This window comes from Grammomys surdaster, unplaced genomic scaffold, assembly GCF_004785775.1.
Source record: "Grammomys surdaster isolate TR1022 unplaced genomic scaffold, NIH_TR_1.0 171, whole genome shotgun sequence".
NCBI lineage: Eukaryota > Metazoa > Chordata > Mammalia > Rodentia > Muridae > Grammomys > Grammomys surdaster.
Window position 1 is genome coordinate 3824022 of NW_021604619.1, and position 21109 is coordinate 3845130.

The 21109-nt window shown below is 35.8% G+C and overlaps 1 protein-coding gene across 1 annotated transcript in view; it reads right to left on the bottom strand.

Moving 5' to 3' along the window:
- Positions 1 to 21109, bottom strand: part of Adgrb3 (adhesion G protein-coupled receptor B3) — a 691333-nt gene that overhangs the window by 295242 nt on the left and 374982 nt on the right. The window contains exons 15-16 of the mRNA XM_028767232.1: positions 18919 to 19021; positions 3472 to 3515 (exon numbers count right to left, since the gene is read on the bottom strand). Of these exons, the coding sequence (XP_028623065.1) occupies positions 3472 to 3515; positions 18919 to 19021 (147 nt within the window). The remainder of the gene's footprint in view (positions 1 to 3471; positions 3516 to 18918; positions 19022 to 21109) is intronic.

The window sequence follows — 21109 nt, forward strand, 5'->3', positions numbered from 1 at the left end:
ACAGAAGAGAGAGGCCATCAGGAGAACTTAGTCACCTATGCAGGGCTCACATGGACACGCAGAGACAGAAAAATCAATCAAAGTGTTTGCATTGATCTGCACCAGGTCCTCTGCATATATGTTATGGCTCTTAGCTATGTTTTATTGCGGGACTACTAACATTGTGAGCTAGCATAACTCTGACTCTATTCTTTCTATTGGGTTACCTTGTCCAGCCTCGGTATGAAAGATTTCACTTTGTCTTACTGTATGTTGTTTTGTCTTGTTTTGCTGTTATCTCTTGGAAACCTGATCTTTTCTGAAGAAGCAAAAGGCTGTGGGGTAGATCTGGTGAAGAGCAGAGGTAGTGGGGAGCCAGGTGGAGTGGAGAGAGTAGAAACTGTGGCTGGGATGTAACGTATGAGACAAGAGTCTTTTTTTTTTTTACAAACAAACAAACAAACAAACAAACAAACAAACAAAGTAGGAAAATGGCCAAGTAGAATGTAAAACAGAGTGATTTAAATTGAACAAGAGACAGGAGGTGAGTGGTCAGAATAATCTATGGGAGGAAAGACAAGGAAGAATATAGAAGCATTGTTTACATGGGAAGTAAAATAAAATCTACTTCTGTACTAGGCAATACACTTATTTTGTAGTACTCTGATTTGATTTCTACCATTAAGCTGCATAACCAGTCTTTGTTTTACTTTTTATTTTGAGATAAATTCCTACTATATTATTGCCCAGGCTGGCCTCGAATTCACTCTGTAGCCCAGACATCTTAAAATGGTCATCCCTTTGCCCCAGCTTCCTAAAAATCTGTGAGGTTACAGTCCTATATCCATAGGAATGAAGAACAGGCCTCATATAGAAAATGTTATTTAAATTATGAGACTGTTATATATGTAGCCAGTATGAGGGATTTAATGAGATAGTAATAGACATTTCCAAGAGAGTTTTATCTAAAATGGAAGCTCTCAATTATTACACGCAATGTAACAGTTGCATAAAGATTGCGTTGACATCTATGATTGTATACTCACGCAAGTGTATAAATGGATATCAGAAATTATGCACTGTAGGCATGACCTTGGTGATGGGTAGATATAGAGATTCTCACAAAGTGAGATCAATGGGACTTTTGACTTTGGCAGCATGTTTTAGAGTTGTGCAAGTAATATATAATGATGCATTTGTCTTTTAATTAAAAACAATTTTCAAAAAATTGAAAAGATGGAGATTTGATAAACCAAAATCAAAACACATAATTCTAACTTCATGAATAGAATCTTAAAATTTTCACTTAAGCTGAGCGTGGTGGGGCAATCCCTGATTTTGAGGTAGAGGAAGTAGGATTTCTGTGAGTTTAAGAACAGCCTAGTCTAGTAACTAGTTTCAGGGTACTCAGGTCTACACACTGAGATCGCAAACTTAAACAAACCAACTAATGAGGTGTTTATTTCATCCCATTCCTGTAAAGAAAGAAATCTTACTATCCATCCACTATTAATTTTCTTTGTAAGTTTATCCTCAAATTTAATCACTGCATTATTGAAATTATTGTACACCTTAACATGAAATATAATTAAATTGAATAGATGTGAAAAAAAGCTATAGGGTTACCTTGTCCTTCACTGTTTAAAACACTTAGGAAAGATTTTTAGCTAAGATACACTCTGGAAAAATGTGTGATGATATAAATCCTCTCATTCTGGAAAACTAATTGATCCTTTAAGAGATTTATCAAAAGAGAAAGTGAGTGCAATACTGGTCTTCCTAGATGTTTATTGTTCCTGTTTATTGATGCAGGATACATACATACATCTCCTCCTCAACAGTTTCCTTCAAGGATCATGTTTGGGCTTGATTTTGCCAAGGTATTGACGTTCCCTGAGATAGATATGAGTCTACTCACAAGCAGATGCTGAAAAAAAAGTATGATTGATTTTTGACTTTAACCCAAACCCCAGATAGCTTTATAAATTAAAACTAGCACCTGCTTTCTGAGAGGAAAGTTATCAAAAAAAGTTATCAATCTGGGGATCATCTTGTCATGTTGAAGTGTCCTGTTTTTAGCCCTAATTGTTTTTTTTTTACAGTTTTATGATATCAATAAAATCATATATTCTATTCATTAAAAAATAAGGTTGCTTATTATTCAAACCCAGTTGCTTATCATTCTCAGAGATGCACAAATAGTTTCAATATCGTTTCACCAAAGAATATAAAATACCATGTATTTTTCTTTAGCAGAAAACATTCATTTAGATTGTTATAACCTTTACCCTTTGTTGGCCACAAAACATCCCAAGTAAATTAGAACACACAACCAATATTTTCTTTATAAATTGACCGAGACAGCAAAGTTTTTGAAAACCTTACTATGATAAATTACTCAACAATATATTTAGAAGAAAAAACCAAAAACATGCATCAGAGTATTCAGCTCATGTTATCACCAGAGTGAGTTTGGTTTCTCCTTATGGCTCTAGGGCTCTAAAAGACAACCCATAAAGTATCAGAATTTATGCCCCAAATAATATTACTCACTTTGTCCTCATGAGAGAAACTATTTTAAAAATTTCACCAAGTATTCTAGGCTCGAACATAATTATAATTTCTAGAATTCTAACAAAATTTCCTTTTAGACTTTCTGATGAGAAACGGTAACATTATGAAAAATCTTAGGGATAGATCATATTTAGAATGAATGGCACTGAGAAAATGATCCAAGAACACACATCTGGCGGTATTATCTGTAGGCTTCGTTTGACATTTGTTGGGCCCCCATTCAACAAAACAAATCAAAGCAAAGAAAAACAAAAAGTTTGGAATACACATGGCCCTAAGAATTAACTACCTGTTTTTTACCTTTCTCCATCAAAACCTCAGAGTTATCATTGCTCTGATGATGAGCTGGACCAGACACTGCAATTAATTATGAGTAACAATAAAAACCATGTAAGGCTCATTCATGTTAGCTTAGTGCCATTACTTTCTTTTGTCTTCATGAGTTCATAAAATATATGAGTAGATATTAAAAATGATTCAGCTTAATAACTGTACACCTTTTACTGTCCATACATATTTTTATTAGTCCTGTAACACACTTGACATCATGAATGTTTTTTGTCAAATGACCAGAGACCTCACTGCTCCCTGCTACAAGGCTAACCTGAATTACTAAGGCATGATGTGAAAACATTTGAGATTTTATAACTCCAAACTATCAGAGCTTAAAAAATATCCCCATGGAATTTGTATCTCCATATGCCTTATGCATTATGTAACCTTATCTGGAAAAATAACTGATGATATCATGATCCAACAGACATATTAATCATGCTGGCCTGCAGGCACAAGAGTATCTTCAGAGAAAAACCCACACCCCACTGAATTACAGTCTAGTTAAATATCAGATAACTAAAATCATTTAATGTACTTTGAATATTAATCACAGTGCAATATTACAAAGCATTGGCCACTTACGATTTTGAGTCATCCCATAGTACACAATATGGATTCAAAGTGCCCTAAAAATAAAAGAGAATAAAATACACCATAAATCCATGTAAAAAAATTGACAAATTGTTTGAAATACAAAATGAAGGATAACTAAATCATCTCATAGTAAAAGACATGCTAAAGATATGCCACAAAGTATTTTTTCCTGTGAGAAGTTTACATTTTCTTTCCCATTGATTTCGAGACACATTTTGTAAAATTCAAGCAAAGCAGAATCTTTATTCCAACTATAATTGGTATTTAATTTGTTGAAAAGGAAAGCTAAATGGTCCATGCATTCTATAGTTCTGTGTAATAGTGATTTCTATGTCACACTTATTTCTCTGATTATAACTGCTCAATTCCTTTATGAAGACCAAAGTATTTACAGTAAAACTCCCTGCATTACACATGTGAACACCACATCATCTTCTGGTTAGCTTTTCCTGGAAAATGGGACTGTGTTAACTGTCCATTATCAGGGTCCTGTAACAACAGAACTTTAATCAACAGGCCATATTTTAGTAAGGCTATATGTAATGCAACTCCAAGAAAAAGAGGCGTTAGATTTTATATATTTGAATAATGATGTATTGAGTATCCATTAACATAGCCTTTAGGATAAAAGATATGATTTCTACATGGAATCAATCCAAGTAGTTTGTTTTGAATAGCTCTAATACTGGAAGATTCTTAATTCCTATTTTTCCTCCTTTGAAGCTAACTCAACTCTTTCTGTAAAATATTTACATATTTAAATATTCTATCATGTTCCCAAGGCATCACTTATCCATTAAACACATCCTGCGGTTTCATGTTCTCTTATGCTTCATGGTACACACTTCCTGAAACACATCTTAAAAGTCCACTTAGCAAAATCATTCACTTGAGTCCAATATGTGCATAGCAAAGTGGTATTATTTCTTTACCACTTTAGAAAACATGTTTATAATAATTCAAATTAAAGATTATATCAGCTAGTTGCTTAATCTCTTCCTAAAGTGGAATGGTATTACTCACATTGCTTCTTACACAGAGAAGTTTATTGGGAGCCTTGATATCCAACACTTTCTCGTTTCTAAGCTTTGAATCATTGCAGGATTAAATGCAAACATGGCTATGTCCTATCCAACTAAGTCATTGGTAAAAGTACTAATAGGCCAACACAGTTTAAAAGGACAATGCTGACATGGGACACGGGACACTGTGCTCCTTTTCCAAGTATACCTATTCTATAGGACACAAGCAAGGATGCGGCCCTGAAGTCTGTAATCACAGGGTTGACAGGAACTTCCTGAGTGTCTAGGGTTGAATCATTGAGAGATGAGTGATATTTGTCAGGTCAACTTCTGAATTTTATTAGAACTAAAAACCAGTATCACTAAAGTTTATGAAATTGACTAAACCTCATTTAGTTATTATCAATTTAAACAGCTATGTGTTAGTAACTCTAACATGTACAATATCACAGTTTTACTCTCAAAACAACTTACTTCTTGTCAAACAAAGTAAGCCAGAAACTATGCTTTGAGAAGCTTCCTAGTATATCATAAATATACTTCATTTCCTGAAAAAAAAAATGGCCATCGTCCTATAGAAGGTGAATAAGAAACAATGCCTATGGAATGTTTCTAAAACAAGTGGAGAGATGCATCATTTATCAAAGGCAGATATTCCTGAGGATGAAACACATAGTCTGGGCTAATCAGAGCAGATTTTCTGGATGGCATAGATCCTCCTAACATTTTTAAGCAAGGAGTACATCTTCACATTCATAACAGGGTGCTGAAAGGGTGTACTGCATTGACTTTTCGCTTTCTTTATCAGATCTTATCTGGTTGTCCTTGGATTCATAAATGTAATAATTTTTCAGATAAATTCTGAAGAGCTAAAATGTTACATAACTTCTAAATAGCTAAAATGTTATAGCATAGCGTTATATTGTATTCATCTAATATTTCATTCCAAGAGGCTCATTATCCTTGGTTTATCACAATTTTGTTGAGGAACTATACATTTCAAAATTATTTAAGCCAAGTGGAGGTGAGAAATCTGCTTAAAGAATTAAGTTACACTTTTCTGGACTACAGCATACTTATTATATGTTGGGTTTAAAAAAATGTTATGGATATGAATGGTTTGTCTGAACGTATGTATGTGTACCATATGTGTGTCTTAGACCTGCAAATGCAAGAGACAGATCCTATGGAACTGGAGTTTCCAACAGATGTGAGCCACAATTTGGGTTCTGGGGCTAGAACCTAGGTCCTGTCAGGAAGCAAAAAGTATTTTAACTGCTGACCCATTTCTCTAGCCTTAGTGCCTGATATTTCTAAATTATTTTAATTCATCACAGGTTAAAACAAGAGAAAATAATACTAGAGAATGAATGTAGTCCAATCTTAAATCATTGGATATCTGTTTTATTTTAGAGGCCAAATTTTACATAAAACCAGGAAGATGAGAACACTTCTTTTTTCTAGTCTCTTCTCCTCCTGCAAACTCCCGATCCCATCTGCCCTGCTTCGATGAGGTTGATAGCCCACCCACCCACCCAACTACTCCCTCATCACCACCCTAGGATTTCCCAACTCAAAGCTAGGGCATAAAAGCCTCCACAGGACCAAGGGCCTCCCCTCCCATTGATGTCAGATAAGACCATCCTCTGCTACATATGCGGCTGGAGCCATGGGTCCCTTCATGTGTCCTCTTTGGTTGGTTGATTAGACCCTGGGAGCTCTTGGGGAGGGCTGTTTGGTTGATACTGTTGTTCTTCCTATGTGGTTACAATCCACTTCATCTCCTTCAGTTCTTCCTCTAACTCCTCCATTGGCGTCCAATGACCTCTTCTTCCACACTAAACTTGGTTTCATCCTCTGTCTTTCTCAACCTTCTATCTCTTAGATGCTATTTTATGCTTCTCTCACTTCCTGTCCTTAACACAGTTTTAACACCACCCTATGAGAATTGACATCATTTTGAAATGTGCCATCCTACTAGGCATATATAAAATAGGCAAATGCTTCTCTGGGTAGATCATGGAGTATAGTTACCACTGTGTAGACTGGCGTGCTGTGATCAGTAATTAAACATTAGAAGTTTCATAAGGACAGAGAACAGCAAATACAGTTATCTTAATACTTAGGTAGGCACAGTGACATATGATATAAGGGGGAAAGGGTGAAGAAAGCAAAAACCAAAGGAACTCTTAAAGACAACAAAGTCACCCCCAAAATTGGCCAACTGGTTCTGCCAAGAATGTATTTGTAAATTATTCATTGTACTTTCCAGATTCTTCTGTCAAAGTATCAATGACGAGATGGTGAGGGTTACAGAAAGAAGAAAGGAAATGTAATGACAAGAACAAGCAGAATGTAAGCAAGCTGGGAAGGAACCTACACAAGCTGGCTTTAAATTCATTAACTAACAGAAGTCCTCAGGTACATGGGACAGATGGGCTAAAGACTCATTTACCAGACTGTGTATATAATTGACACTTAAATGCACTGAAATTGCATACATTTGAAAAAGTTTAAAAAATATGCACTGTTATTGTCAAGTTTTTGCTTATCAAAACAAACAAATATTCTGTCTCTGTAGGCAGCCTTTGAAATGGTACAATTCAAATCAATTTAAAAAATTCTTGGTTACACACTTTTAAGCATTTTAAGAAGGCATGTGTCTCAGATTTCCTAATTATAAGACAAGTTGGAAAAATGGAGGAAATTGCAGGACTGTTGGAATGGAAAGGAGTTTATTAACTTGGAGTCTGGTTGAACCCTCGGGGCACCTGAGAGTCACAAACTCCAGCTCAGTTAACATTTGTCTGAGGCCTGTCTCTTTTTCTAGCTGTAAACTGAGACGTACTTGAAATCTCACTGGAAACATACTTTATAAAAAATTCTAAACCTGTTCAGTAACCTCAGTGACTTCTGGTATAGGAATGGATGACTCTGTAGAAACCCATTATACAATGAAATTCATCAATTTCCCTAAATCTTATATATGGTCATCACTAGAATATTTGAATTAATTTCTCCCCTGAGAAGACAGTAGTCACATGTGGGTCTTGTTCTTCATCTGAGCATCATTCTCCTAACCTCTTTTCCCAAATCTATGCTAAAAATATCTTTGTCTGGCTGAGCTGGAGAGATGGATCAGCTGTTAGAGAAATCACTGCTCTTGTAGGACAGGAGTTTGGCTCCTAGCACGCACATCAGGCAGCTCAAAATTACTTCAATTACAGAGTATGCACAGCTCCTTTCTAGACACTGTTCTCTTGTACCCACTGGGTAGACACATACAAACATACACACACATACACACATACACACATATACACACATACATATACACATGCACACACATTCAAGCATGCACACACATGTGCACACACACACACACACACACACACACACACACACACAAGCAAGAGGAAAAGAAGTACTTAAAATGTCTTTTAATAAACTGAGACTCATCTTTGAGAAGCCCACACCAGTGCTCTTATGTGTCTTTATGACTTTCTTATCCACTTGTCTTTCTATTTTTATTAAACCTTAACTCTACCTTACACTGGCCAAAACATTCTTCTCTGAGACTATGCCACTGATCCTATTATACCAGCACAAAGGTCCCTACAGATTACAGGGGCACCTCAGCTGATGGAGGTGATGGAATGGAGCTATGTCTCAACTCCTGCAGCACTGACAACTAAGACAGAAATTCTGCACTCTGCCTTAAAGTGCCTTCACTATTTCCTTTTAGATTTTCCACTGTTTTAACACCAACAAAAACATGTATTTGTTTTGCAGTAGAGCATAGGATAAGCATGGTCAATGTGTCTTGTTTGATTTACTCTCTCTTTCCCTTTCTGTGTACAGAGGACTTGACATACTCTTATACAGTGAAATGGCTCTACAGTGGTATTCATAATTGGATTCCTTTCCCCTAATGTAATCTTTTAAGTACATCTAACTCCAAGGATGCAGATGAGGCCAGAGAAAGGGGTCATGGAAGCCTAACACAAACCTTACAAAATTAGGTTGAGAGGAAAAAAATGTTTTGGCAAATGTAATGGCTAGAACCTTATTCATTGCTTTCATGGAAAGCACCAAGACTGGCTGGAACTGGTTGGAGACACTGGCTCAGGTGCGGAGGCACTCTAGAGTGTCTGAAGGTAACTTGAGACTCATTATACTACTAAAATCTAACATGGGTGCAGGGTGTAGTTTTTAGATATTGATAAGGCATGTGATCACGAAGTTGTATGTAGAACTGCATGTACAAGATCTAGAAGAAAGTGCACACTGGGCAAATGACATAAAAAACACGTACCATGTGAGATAAAAAACCCATCTTTTTTACAGCCTTTACCTAAATATCCAGGTAAAAATGGAAACACTTGTCTCCAAAAATTTGATCTCTGATGTCCACACATGTGTCATGGCATATTCCAGCATACTAATAATTTTCAATGAAGTAAAGTGAACACAATTTAAATTTGGTATCTATTCATCTAGTAACTTAGAGACATACAGTTTATTATAATTTGCTATAGTGACAATTCTGGGCAATAGATCACTGAAATTCATTTTTTTCCTGTCTAAATGAAACTTTTTTGGATAATAGATGTGTTAATTAGCATGATTTAATCATTTCAGATAGTACACATGTATCATTACATCACTTTGCAACCCATAAATGTAAATCATTATTATTTGCCAATTAAAAATAAAATATATGATTCATAGTTAGAAAAATATGCTGGTCACATGTAATATATGGAGTGAGAATATACTACAACATTTTAGGATAGAACCCTTCTTTCTGAGTGTCCATAGCAACGAAGTTAAATGTCTCATTCTTCTAGGTATTTTCTTTCCAAATTAAGGTGTTGTCTCTACTTAATAGGGGAAGATTATCTAAGAAATTGATACCAATCTTAACACAATTGATATTATTAATTCTAAAATTAATGAACTGGTAAATCTAGCATTACAGAAAGAAAAAGAATGCTGTTTGAAAGTTCAGGTTTATTTTATTTTCAGAATATAATTTAATTCTATTAAAATATTCCGTAGTATGAAAAATAAAAACAAAATATAAAAAATAAATAAGTATTGACAGGTACCTAGTCAGACAATTATCAGGCTTGTAGGGCACTGAGGATGACCTAACCTCACATTTTGTTCCTCTCCTCTTATTTCCCACCAACTTACACACCAACTGACAAAGGAGGGTGTGTCATAATCGTTCATCTTAGAATTCATAATGTCATGGTCAAGGCAGAAAGAAGCATCAAAAATGTTCACCTGAAAATTTAAAATACCATTAGAAATAATGGAGGTACCAGGGCTTTATTGAGTCCAATAATGATCTCATGGAAAAGGTACTTTGTCCTGGTAAACCATTGCTATTATACAAATTTAGATTTCCTTTAATACTTAAAAATCATTTTAGCTAGGCAGCAGTGACGCACATAAAATAATCCCAGCACTTGGGAGACAGAGAAGAGGATCTCTCTGACTTTGAGGTTAGCCTGGTCTACAGCATGAGTTTCAAGACAGCTAGAAATACACAGAGGATCTCTGTATCCAATAACAAAACAAAACAAAACAAACCATACTACTACTACTACTACTAATTTGTGTAAGTTTCAGTCAAAAGGATGAGATATGAATCATCCATTTAGCCCTGGTAGAGAGAGAAAATTTAAATAGCCCACAATATTAAAAGATTACAGAAAATTGTCAGGGGATTACCCTCCAGGAGAACTGATACTCCTGAAGGCGTGGTAGGGAATAACAGTTTCCTTATGATGTGTGGGCGTGTATACACAGAAAGTCCTTCCTCATTGCAGTTGCTTGCAGACCTTCCCTGCTATGATGGTGTGGTTTCTGAGTTCTAAGTCCAAAAGCATTTCTTCTCTCCCTTTCTATAGCTTCCTTGCTTGGGTACTAGCCAAACCCAGAGCCTGAGTGTCCCGGTAGTCATTAGGCTCTTTCTTTTACTCCATTCCTCAACCCCTTGTGTGATGACAAATTTATCTATATCACAAAACACTTGACTTTCTCTCTCCCTCCTGTGCATTTTTCTTCTCCAGGCAGATTCTGACATTTACTCTTTCCTGTACTCTTTTTCTCCCAAATTCCAATAAAGCTGACTGAGAATATACTCTTGAATTATTTATTTATTTATTTATTTATTTATTTATTTATTTATTTAATCTATAAGAGTAAGAACCAACAAATAGTGGCCTGTGTTCTCCAGTAACAACCTGGTTAGTCTGTGTTCTTTCAGACTTCCAAAGGTTCATAGGTATAAGTTACATTTGTTTCAGGAAATGACCTATCAGAAATGGCACAACTTTGGCACCTTTCAGATCTCCTTGAATTAAAACAACCCTTGTCTGTGAAAACAATGCTCAAGTATACAGATGTGGACACAAATAGCTAAAGACATTAAAAATGGACACAACGTGGAATAGTGACTTCAATTTAGCTACCTGAACATTTCCAGTGCTCTAAGTCAGATATTTCACAGTAATACTTTCTGTCACATTGTCTGATGCCGTGGACACTACATTCTTCAGGGTGCATGGGAAGCTATTCAACTTACACTGTCGTATTTCTCCTTCATTGCCCATATTGAAAATAATACCTTAAATAAAATTCAGCTGGTAGAGAACGTACTTAATGTGTAAGAACCTGTTCTCAAAATAACAAGAAAACAAATTAAGCATGTACACATCCACAACCACCACACACATACAACACATATAAATACATACATACATATATATATAGTTACACACACCTACAAACACACACACACACATGCAACCACACAAGCAGAGATATACACACAGAGGCACACACACACACAAACACAATAGTCTAGATTTGGTAAGTTTAGTCTCACTAGGAGGTACAGTAAATAAAGCTTTGGCAACTACTTGTTGCTGAAGAGGTCAGAGAACTCAAGAGGAAAACATACTATCATTCTTTCTTAAAGTAATATAATTCCTAACTTCATACTTTAATTAGAAAATATATATAATTCAACCAAAGTGAATAGACTATTCTCAACCTGTTCTCTAGGCGATGGTAATATTCCATATCATAAGATTTTAGTAATATTAGGGAGTTCAATTGAGATTAGACACACTCTCTAGGTTTCTCTCTATGTCTCTCTCAGTCTCTCTGTCTCTGTCTGTCTCTTGCTGTGACAGAAGGAATTTGTTATTTATCTAGAATCTTAAAAACCTCATTACTATATAAATTACAGTGCTATACTTTTATTCATAGAACTTCAAAGACTCAGAATAGTTCCATAGATTTAGGAGGCTCCTGTTGAAAGCATCATATTGAGGACCAGTTAAACCAAAGGAATGGAGAGAGCATATATTTGATGTAGCTTTGCTGTATGGTTACACCGCACCTATTAAGCAGATGACAGAGTTTAGATAGATAACAGCACTCTTTTCTAAGTTCAGAGGTATATCATTAACCTGACTGTTCATTATTTCCTCATGAATATGGTTTGTCACATGGGAAGCAATAAAATGTAGAACTATAGTCATAACTTTTTATGTGTAGCCTTAAAATAAATTCATTGTCTACATACATCCATCTCAGAGTTTCTTACCCACAGGTGATTACATTGTTCACAGTAATAACTGAATACATTTTATTATGTCTTTCAGGAAACAAAGGATCTAGGGCTGAAACAGCCCGCGTATTTCCTATCATTTAAAATAGCACATAACTTAAATAAGTAAACAAACACTTAGGTAGATTCCACATAGCAGTAGGCTAGGTTTATTTCGGTTTATATTCAAGAATATATGTCCTAATAAGAACTACATGAGATTGTAGCAGAGATGAGAATGGGCAGAGGTGACTTGCACATCTTCAGTCTATCCACAGCCCTTAGAGACATTGTGCTAAGTTGCTTCAGGCATAGAGCCCTAAGTACAGATTTCAGGTTCACTCTTCATCTAGCATGTTGCGTATGCCACATCTTATTGTCTAGTTGGTGCTGTCTCATGCCATCCTTCTGTTGTCTTTATTATCCCACCACCATCTCACATTGACTATTCTCCCTGCTGATGATTGCTTCCACCAGGTGTTTACAGTGCTAACACAGTAGTCAAGGCAAGATACACTCCCCTAGGCAGGTGATTTTCATAGAAAAATGTAGCGTCCTTAAGTCTAGTTGATTCATAATGATAGTCTTGATCACCTTCATCTTATAATTGTTTGAGGGGCACGACTCCAATGCAGGCTCTTTTAGCTTCCTACTGCTGTTGTAACAAATTACCACAATGGAGCATCTTAGAGCAACACAAATTTAGGATGTCACAGTTTCTGCAGGTCAAAGGTATGGAACATTCAGTTGGCTTTTTTGTTTGTTTTTAGTTTGGTTTCTATCAGTGTGAGAAACAGAATGAATAAAAGCATCTTGGAGAAGAGAGAGTTTATTTCACCTCACAGGTTACAGTCCTTCATGACGAGAAGTCAGAGCAGGAACTCGGGGCAGGAATTTAGATACAAGAACTGAAGCACAGGTTACAGAGAAACACTGCTTTCTGACTTGCGCTTCATGGCTTGCTCAGCCTGCTTTTTATACAATCCAGTATCATCTGCGTAGGGGTGAACCACCCGCACTGAGCTGGGCCCTCCCCCTTTAATCATTAATCGAGAAAATGCCCTGAATCTTGCCTGGAGGCAATCGGATGGAAGCATTTTCTTAATTAAAGTCCCTCTTCCCAAATAATTCTAACTTGTGTCAAGCTGAGAAAACTCAATCAGGACAGAGTTCTGCTTAAGACATTACATGGGTGAAGTCAGAATGCTGGTGGACCTACATTCCTTTCTAGAGGATGTGGATGAGCCCACCCATAGTTCCTTTCAGTTGTAGAACTGATGTCCCACTTCCTGGTTATCAATCAAGTACGGTTATTAGCTCCTGAGCCTACGTCCATTGGACTGTAGCCTGTCTCCTTCACCTTCAATGCTAGCAGTGACAATCTGACACATTCTTAAACTGCTTTCTCTAACTATAGCTAGGGCAAATTCTTTGCATTCAATAGCTCATTTAATTAAACTTTACCTACATAGAAGATCTGTAACAATTTCCCAACCTTACCTTTAATCACACTACAACCTTCATGTTGAGCATACACATACCACACATGTACCACACATGTAAAACCCATGTAAAACACATTTTTGGATATACAGGCATGCAAATGTCCCATTCGACACATACTCTAACAGAATAGGCTTTAGGAGAGTAGGGGCTGGAGGTTTTAAAATGTCCTTTATTCTGCTTACCACAAGGAAGCTAAATCTGGCCTAGTAGTCATTTTTATAAATAAATTTCTTACAAGGTTAGCATCATATCTATTTATAAATTTTATTTATACATCTAGATATAAATATCTATATATTTTCTGTGGTCGATTTCAAAATCTGATAGCATAATTGAGTACATATGACAAAAAATAATTAGGTTCCCATGTATGAAATATTTACTCTCTGCTTCTTCACTGAAAAAAAAATTGCTGATCTTTGCTTCAACAATAGGACAATTATTCTAAAATATATTTGGAAAATACCAAATAGATGTTGGAGATAAAAATAAGCTGAGAAATATGAGGAGGATCCTTGCTCATGTTGAGCAATTGAGAATATAAGCAAAGAAGTAACCAGAGAACAACTCTCCTCTTGCATTTAGCTATTGGCAGAACATCTGTCTCCTTGTCTAGTTAGCACTTCAAGATGCTCCAGCAAAATAATCAACAAGAGCTTTAAGCAGACAAAATGATAGAAATTGCTTCCAAGAAGACAAACGTTAGGCTAGAACAATAGTGGAAAAGGTACAGCTTGTGAAAACTATAGATTCACAGAGTCCATTCTCCACAGCCTTAGGAAATGACTTTCAATACTTTATTGCTTTTGATTATCACGAAAATACTGATGCATGCTAGAATTCAATTGTATTGTTTCTTTTGCTTGTTGACGGCAAAAAACACTGAACAGTTCCACCGTATTTCCTTCTGTGATATTTACTAATAATATGACTTCTGATCAATTTTCATTTGTACTCAGATATCAAATTTTATCGTTTGTTAGTTTGGTGGGTTGTCATGTAAGAATACGGCAAAGAAAGTAAAACACACAAGTCCAAATTCCCATGATAACTTTCACGTACAGCTACTCCAGGAACTACAGATAATTCCCATGATGCCTCTCAACCTTGAAAGTAAAAGAAGCATCCTACCCTACAGTATACTTCTTTTGTTGTTGTTTTTTGTTTGTTTGTTTGTTTGTTTTGTTCTTTGCTTTTTCGATTTTTGACGAGATTAGATTGAAAAGCAGTATGATTTAGGCCATGTTTCCATCTTAACAGAAAGAATTACATAAATATATTTTATGTGAGAAAAAAGTAAATTTTCAGACTTGCATATTTGATACACGTGACAGAGCCACAATGCATTTACCTTCTTCTAATTCGTCTTTAAAAAATGAGGGTGTCATCTACCTTGGAAAGACACAGCAGGTCTCGATTATCATCCAAAGAACACTCAGAGTGAGTATCTGTGAATGTATTTGTGCATATACATAGATGCAAGCTACTATCCTCATTTAAACACCAATAGTCATCTTCAACATATTTATTAACTTTATGAACATCTCACAGAATCCCAAAATTTTACATGTAAAAAATTCTAAATGACAACAGTCATCTATAGTACAAATTCCTTTTTCTGGGAAAGTAACATTGATAATACTTAAAAGCAAGTGATTGCTGTGTCTAAACATTAAGCACCAGAAACTATACTGTCATAGTTCATGAGAGTGAAGCTTTAACACTGAGAAAGTGAACTGAGAATGGTGTACTGCTCATTAAAGACTTTGCTAGTTAGAGCTGCAATTGACTTTGCTAAATATCATTTGCAATGGCACCATTCCATATTCTATTTCCTAGTCCTGAGGATTCCCAAGGGCCTCATTACATTTAACATACTATAAATGCTATTTGTGAAAAAGCTTTTTAAAAGGACAGATTTCATTTACAAAATGTTAATGGGCTTCTTCCCTAGACTCACTATAACTTTTAATTCCCATCTTTCTATTTTATTCACATGACGTATGAAGCATGTGCCATTTGCAAGTTGTTATTCTTTGCTGAGCACAGGAAAGTGCAGAAGATACTTTTCCTATAAGGAAACAGGTAAATATAGACAGATTTGTCATTACAGGTTTCTTATATCCAAGGTAGTTCAATGGCAAAGGAAATCAATGGGTATGCAGATGTATGTATAAAATGATGAAGCTTTAGTTTATTTTTGTCTCAGTGTTCCTATTAAAATGCATTTTGTTACATTCTGGCTGAGACTTCACTATTTCAGCTTAGGTTATTTTATTATCTCCTTAACAGAAGCAATCTAATATCAGTGTATGGAATGCCAGTATATGACTGGCAATAAATATCAAGATATTCAGTAAATCAGACAAATATTCCTTCCTTCAGTGAAGAATAAAATGGGTTTCAAAATAAAATTTTTGTTGATAATATAAATGTAAATGTAATAAGCGTTAAAAATTCAAAACAGTAACCCCAAAGGGCTATAGATACTGCACAAACAATGTGGTGCACGTTTTAAGGGAAGAAAGTACAGAACTGTCCAGAGAGGAGCCCATCCATAGCGGCTAGTTGACGCCATGTTTGAAAGCAGGATCTCATCAAACCTGTAGGTCAGCAGGACATGGCATAAGGCATGACCCCTGCCCAGGTTTGTTGTATAAGCTTTATAGCCTTCTGTGCTCTCCTTGCCTCAATTCCTCAGTATATTTGTTTACATTTCCTTCACTATGGATAGTTTTCAATGAAAAAAATTCAGGAATGGAGCCTGATCAATTCAATTACTTAAAATATTTAAAACAACGCTGAATTAATTCTAAGTGACTTACGATCATTGTCATAGCATACTTCTACGCTGACACACAATTAGAGCATCTAGTTGGTGCATACTAAACACTGTTTACAATCTGCTCTGTTTCTCATACACAGACCATTATTTTTTATATATAGTTTATCTTATTTTTTTTTAAAATGTCAACCAACAAGTAAGTATTTTCAGGAACGTTTGACACAAATAATAAACATCTTCATTTTTACACGAGCTTTAGTAGAGTTATGAGACTGTGTTACAGTTTGAATATGAAACGCCCATCAAAAGCTCATTTATCAATATGTGAGCCAACGGGAAATGTGGAACCTTCAAGAGGTGAGACCTAGTAGGAAGAATGGGTCAATGTGCCTCTGAAAGTTATAAATGCCATCTAGTTTCTCTCTCGGCTTTCTTCCCACCAAGATGGGAGAATGGCTTTGACTCTAACACCACTCTCACAGGATTCTGCCCAAGCACATGGGCAATTATGTGGCCCAAATCCTCTAAAACAAGGAGGCAAAAAGAAATAATTCCTCATTGATATTATCACATGTGGCATTTGTTCATAGGGATGAGAAAAGTAAATAATGAATAAATAATAAAGTCAGTTTCCTTGAGATTGGTTTTGCAGTTACTCTTTTTCAGTTTAATTGAATGAATTTCTCTAAGAGATTTTACATATGAAGCAAGGTACATAGTCTACTTCTGTACTACTTATTTGACAGTCCTAGCATCATACTGCAAATAATATCTCTCACTGCTTTGCACTACTTCCTGTGACTACATAGACATGTTCACAAGAAACTATAACAACAATATAAAAAGAGATAAATCTCAGAGAACCTTGAATACATTAATAAATAAGTTTCTCATTGAAAAGTAAGTGTGTTCCCCCTACCCCGTTTTCAGGAGAGTAAGGGAGTGGGGAAGCAGATATTGAGAATAAATCATCAGCTTGCTCACATGGTGTCAAAAGCAGGAAAGATGTAATAGTTTAAATATTAATTATAATGTAGGAAAGTCATTGCGGAAAGATTTGCAGTTTCATTAAACAGTCTCAAAGCCTGCGGCACCTTATGATAATGTAGTTCACAAGAAGGATGATTATCTCTTTCTCTAAAACCAAGGCTAATTTCTGAGGAAACCAGAAATTACACAATAGCAGAAACATGTGAGTTTTGTAGCCCAAGGGATGTGGATAAAAATTCTCTTATTCACTAGCTACTCAAACTTGAGAAAACAATTCAATCCCTTTCTTCTTTTTAATCTATTGACTCATTTATTTTTTAAGATCATACAAATGCTCTCTTTGTGCACACCAGAAGAAAGAATCATATACTATTACAGGTGTTGTTAGCCACTGTGGAGGTGCTGGGAGTTGAACTGAGGACCTCAGGAAGACCGGCCAGTGCTTTTAAGCAGTAAACTATCTCCCAGTCCTTATTTTTTATTTTCTTTAATACAAAAAAAATTAACATCATATAAACATTGCAAGGGAAAGTAGAAACAAAATACATGCTAATATGAGATGGCCCTTATTAAATACAAGACCGGAAATAGCATTATAAGGAAGGTCTTGATAGGAACCACACTCCTTGGCCTAATTCATTACGATTTCATTATTTAATTAAATGTAAAAGGTATAGGAAGTAATTTTACATTTTACCAGACTGAATAAGATGCAATTACAAGGCTCAGCTGTAGTGGGACTGATCTATGGAAGGACTCTTGTTATTTAGGCATGGGCGATTCAGGCTGCTAGAGCACCTGGGGCATTTTAACAATTCCTTATGAACAGTAAGGGTAAGTGTGTTAAGATTAAGTGAAAGTGCTAGTGCTTTTCCATGTCACACTATAGGTTAAATCAGTTTTCAAGGTTTTCCCTTACATTTATGAGTGTTTTGACCACATATATGTTTATACAGCATATGGATTCCTTGTGGCCAAGGTGGCCTTGAAACTTGAGTTACTTATCATTGTGAGTGGCCATACAGTGTTGGGAAACTAAATCCTCTGGGGGATCAGCCAGTGCTTTAAACCACCAAGACTTCTCTCTAGTTTTACTACCTTCTGCGTTAAAACATCATAATATTCTTCTCTTTGGAAGTAATTTTTATAGATTTGGCTGCAAATGAAATTTAAATCTGTATTACCTTTTCCTATTGCATAGTAAAATAAATTCTTATTTGCATTCTGTTTCCGAGATATAACAAGTATTTAGTAAACATGAATGCACAGATATACGATCAATTTACCAATTATTCTCTTGGATAAACTGAGCAGTTTTATCATGAATGAAAGCATAGAGTTATATGGCTGTCTGCTTCTATACATGTTCATAACAAACAAAGTCATTTGTGATTATAAAAAGATGAAAAATGTATTGTAGTTTCATTGATTAAAATAGTGATTATAAACTTCATTCAAGGGTAAATCTGTAAGAAGTACAATGTAAAGGGTGTGAGACTTACATTCGCCAAGTGAGCTAGCTCTATCTCCAAAAATGAGTCAGTTGTTTTAGGTTCAGGCCTGATTGTGACCACGATGATTTTAGAATTGACGACAGTATAATTTCTGAAACAGAATAATAACGATTAAAAAGAGAAATCATTGATAAAAACTTTGATTCATGCAGCTCCGCTACCTGTTGAGATAACATTAAGTATTTCATCCCCAGTAAAAGCATAGATACAGGCATAATATTCACTGAAAAATACAAGGGACTCTTATGAACAAGCCTTCTCAGAGAGTAGGAGTTCTGGGAAGAACAAAAGGTATTTAATCACATTATATGCAGAATAGAGGAAAGCAACAACAATACAGGCAACTTTCCAAGTCCTTGCATCCAATTCACTCACAGGAAGGAATAGACCATGAATTGAAATGTCAGGCCATCTTTGAATGAGTATAATTCATTTATCTCAAGGAAGACCTCACAGCATTATTCTCCAGAAGATGAAATATTCTTCTTGCCAAGTGCTGTCTTGGCATTTTTTTTAACTTCCCCGAAGTGTATGATTTAAAACTGGCATGTGATATAGGATGAAAGCATGCAGAACTACAATACAATGTCCACGATCTGTGAAACATGTCTCTCCTGGAAGAGTTTGCTAGGAGACATTCCCTCAGAAACTTTCCATGTAATCATACACATAATTAGAAAATTATCAAGAAATATAAACATATTTAACTAAATGAATAGTGTATAGATTTTTATCTAAGCTATTTAAATAGTATAGATTATTCACTATAGATTTAAAACTTTGCCTGTTTTTGACATTTTGAGGAAATAAGTGTATTTATGCTTCATTGATGATTTGAATTGAATAATTTGATCTCCTCATAGGCAGATCCTATTTTAGAGAATTTTTTATATAAATATCAGGAATAAGTTCACATTTTAAAAAACTCATATTTGTTTTTCAAGGTATTATTTAAAATTCACCTAACCTAATCATATACTTTAATGCTTCTGTATACTATTACGCAAGCACTACCATCTGTCAGGTCTGGTATCTTCTCTCTGATCCTAAGCAGTGTTGTTGCACTCCAGTGTAGATGATCCCACATTTGCCATGATAATCATAGACGTGCTATCACTGTAAATTTCACTTTCCTAGCATATTACATACAGATTTTGTGTTTGATTTCTCAGTATAATTTTTAAAAATTATAATTGTGTAATTTCACAAGCTAGCTATGCTATAATTTATCTACTTACCAATTAAATAACTTTGAATCATTTCTGTTATGTTAGCATTTACGGGTATCCACAGGTGACTATTAGGAATAATTGTGATATATACTTTGCATGAACACATATTTTAATATCTTGAATAAATACCTGGGAGCTGCTTGCTCATATGGTAAAGGCATGTTATTACTTTATACGTCACTCTGATTTCTGAAGGCTACATTTTTGGAGCCCTAGAATTATGAAAAGGTAAAACATCAGATTTTTGTCCTAATAGAAATGTAGGGACAAAGGTGGAACAGAGACTGACAGGATGGCCAACCAATAACCAGCCCAACTGGAGACCCATCCATGGGCAAGAATCAATTCCTGACATGATTAATGATACTCTGTTATGCTTGCAAAGTGAAGCCTAGCATAATTGTCTTCTGAGAGATCCTTGCAGCACCTGACTAAAGCAGACGCAGAAACCCATAGCCAAACACTAGGTAGAGCTCAGGGACTCTTATGGAAGTGTGAGGGGAAGGATTGAGGGACCTGAAGGGGATAGGAACTCCACAGGAAGATCAACAGAGTCAACTAACCTAGAGCCTTGGGGGATCTCAGAGACTGAGCCACCAACCAAAGAACATACTAGGGCTGGACCAAGGCCCCTGGCATATATATAGCAGATGTGCAGATCAATCTTCATGTAGGTCTCCCAAAAACTGAACTGGGGGCTATTCCCAAACTGTTGTCTGTCTGTGGAATCTCTAACCCTAACTAGGCTATCATGTTTGGCCTCAGTGGGAGAAGATGCTCACTAATCCCACAGAGACTTTATGGGCCAAGGTAGAGGAATACAGAAGTGGGGTGAGGTGGGGTGGGGAAGCTACCTTCACAGAGGAGAAGGGGAGTTGGGATGGGGAAAGGGATTGAGTGAGGGTGTACCAGGAGGAGGGCAGTAATCAGGATGTAAAATGAATCAA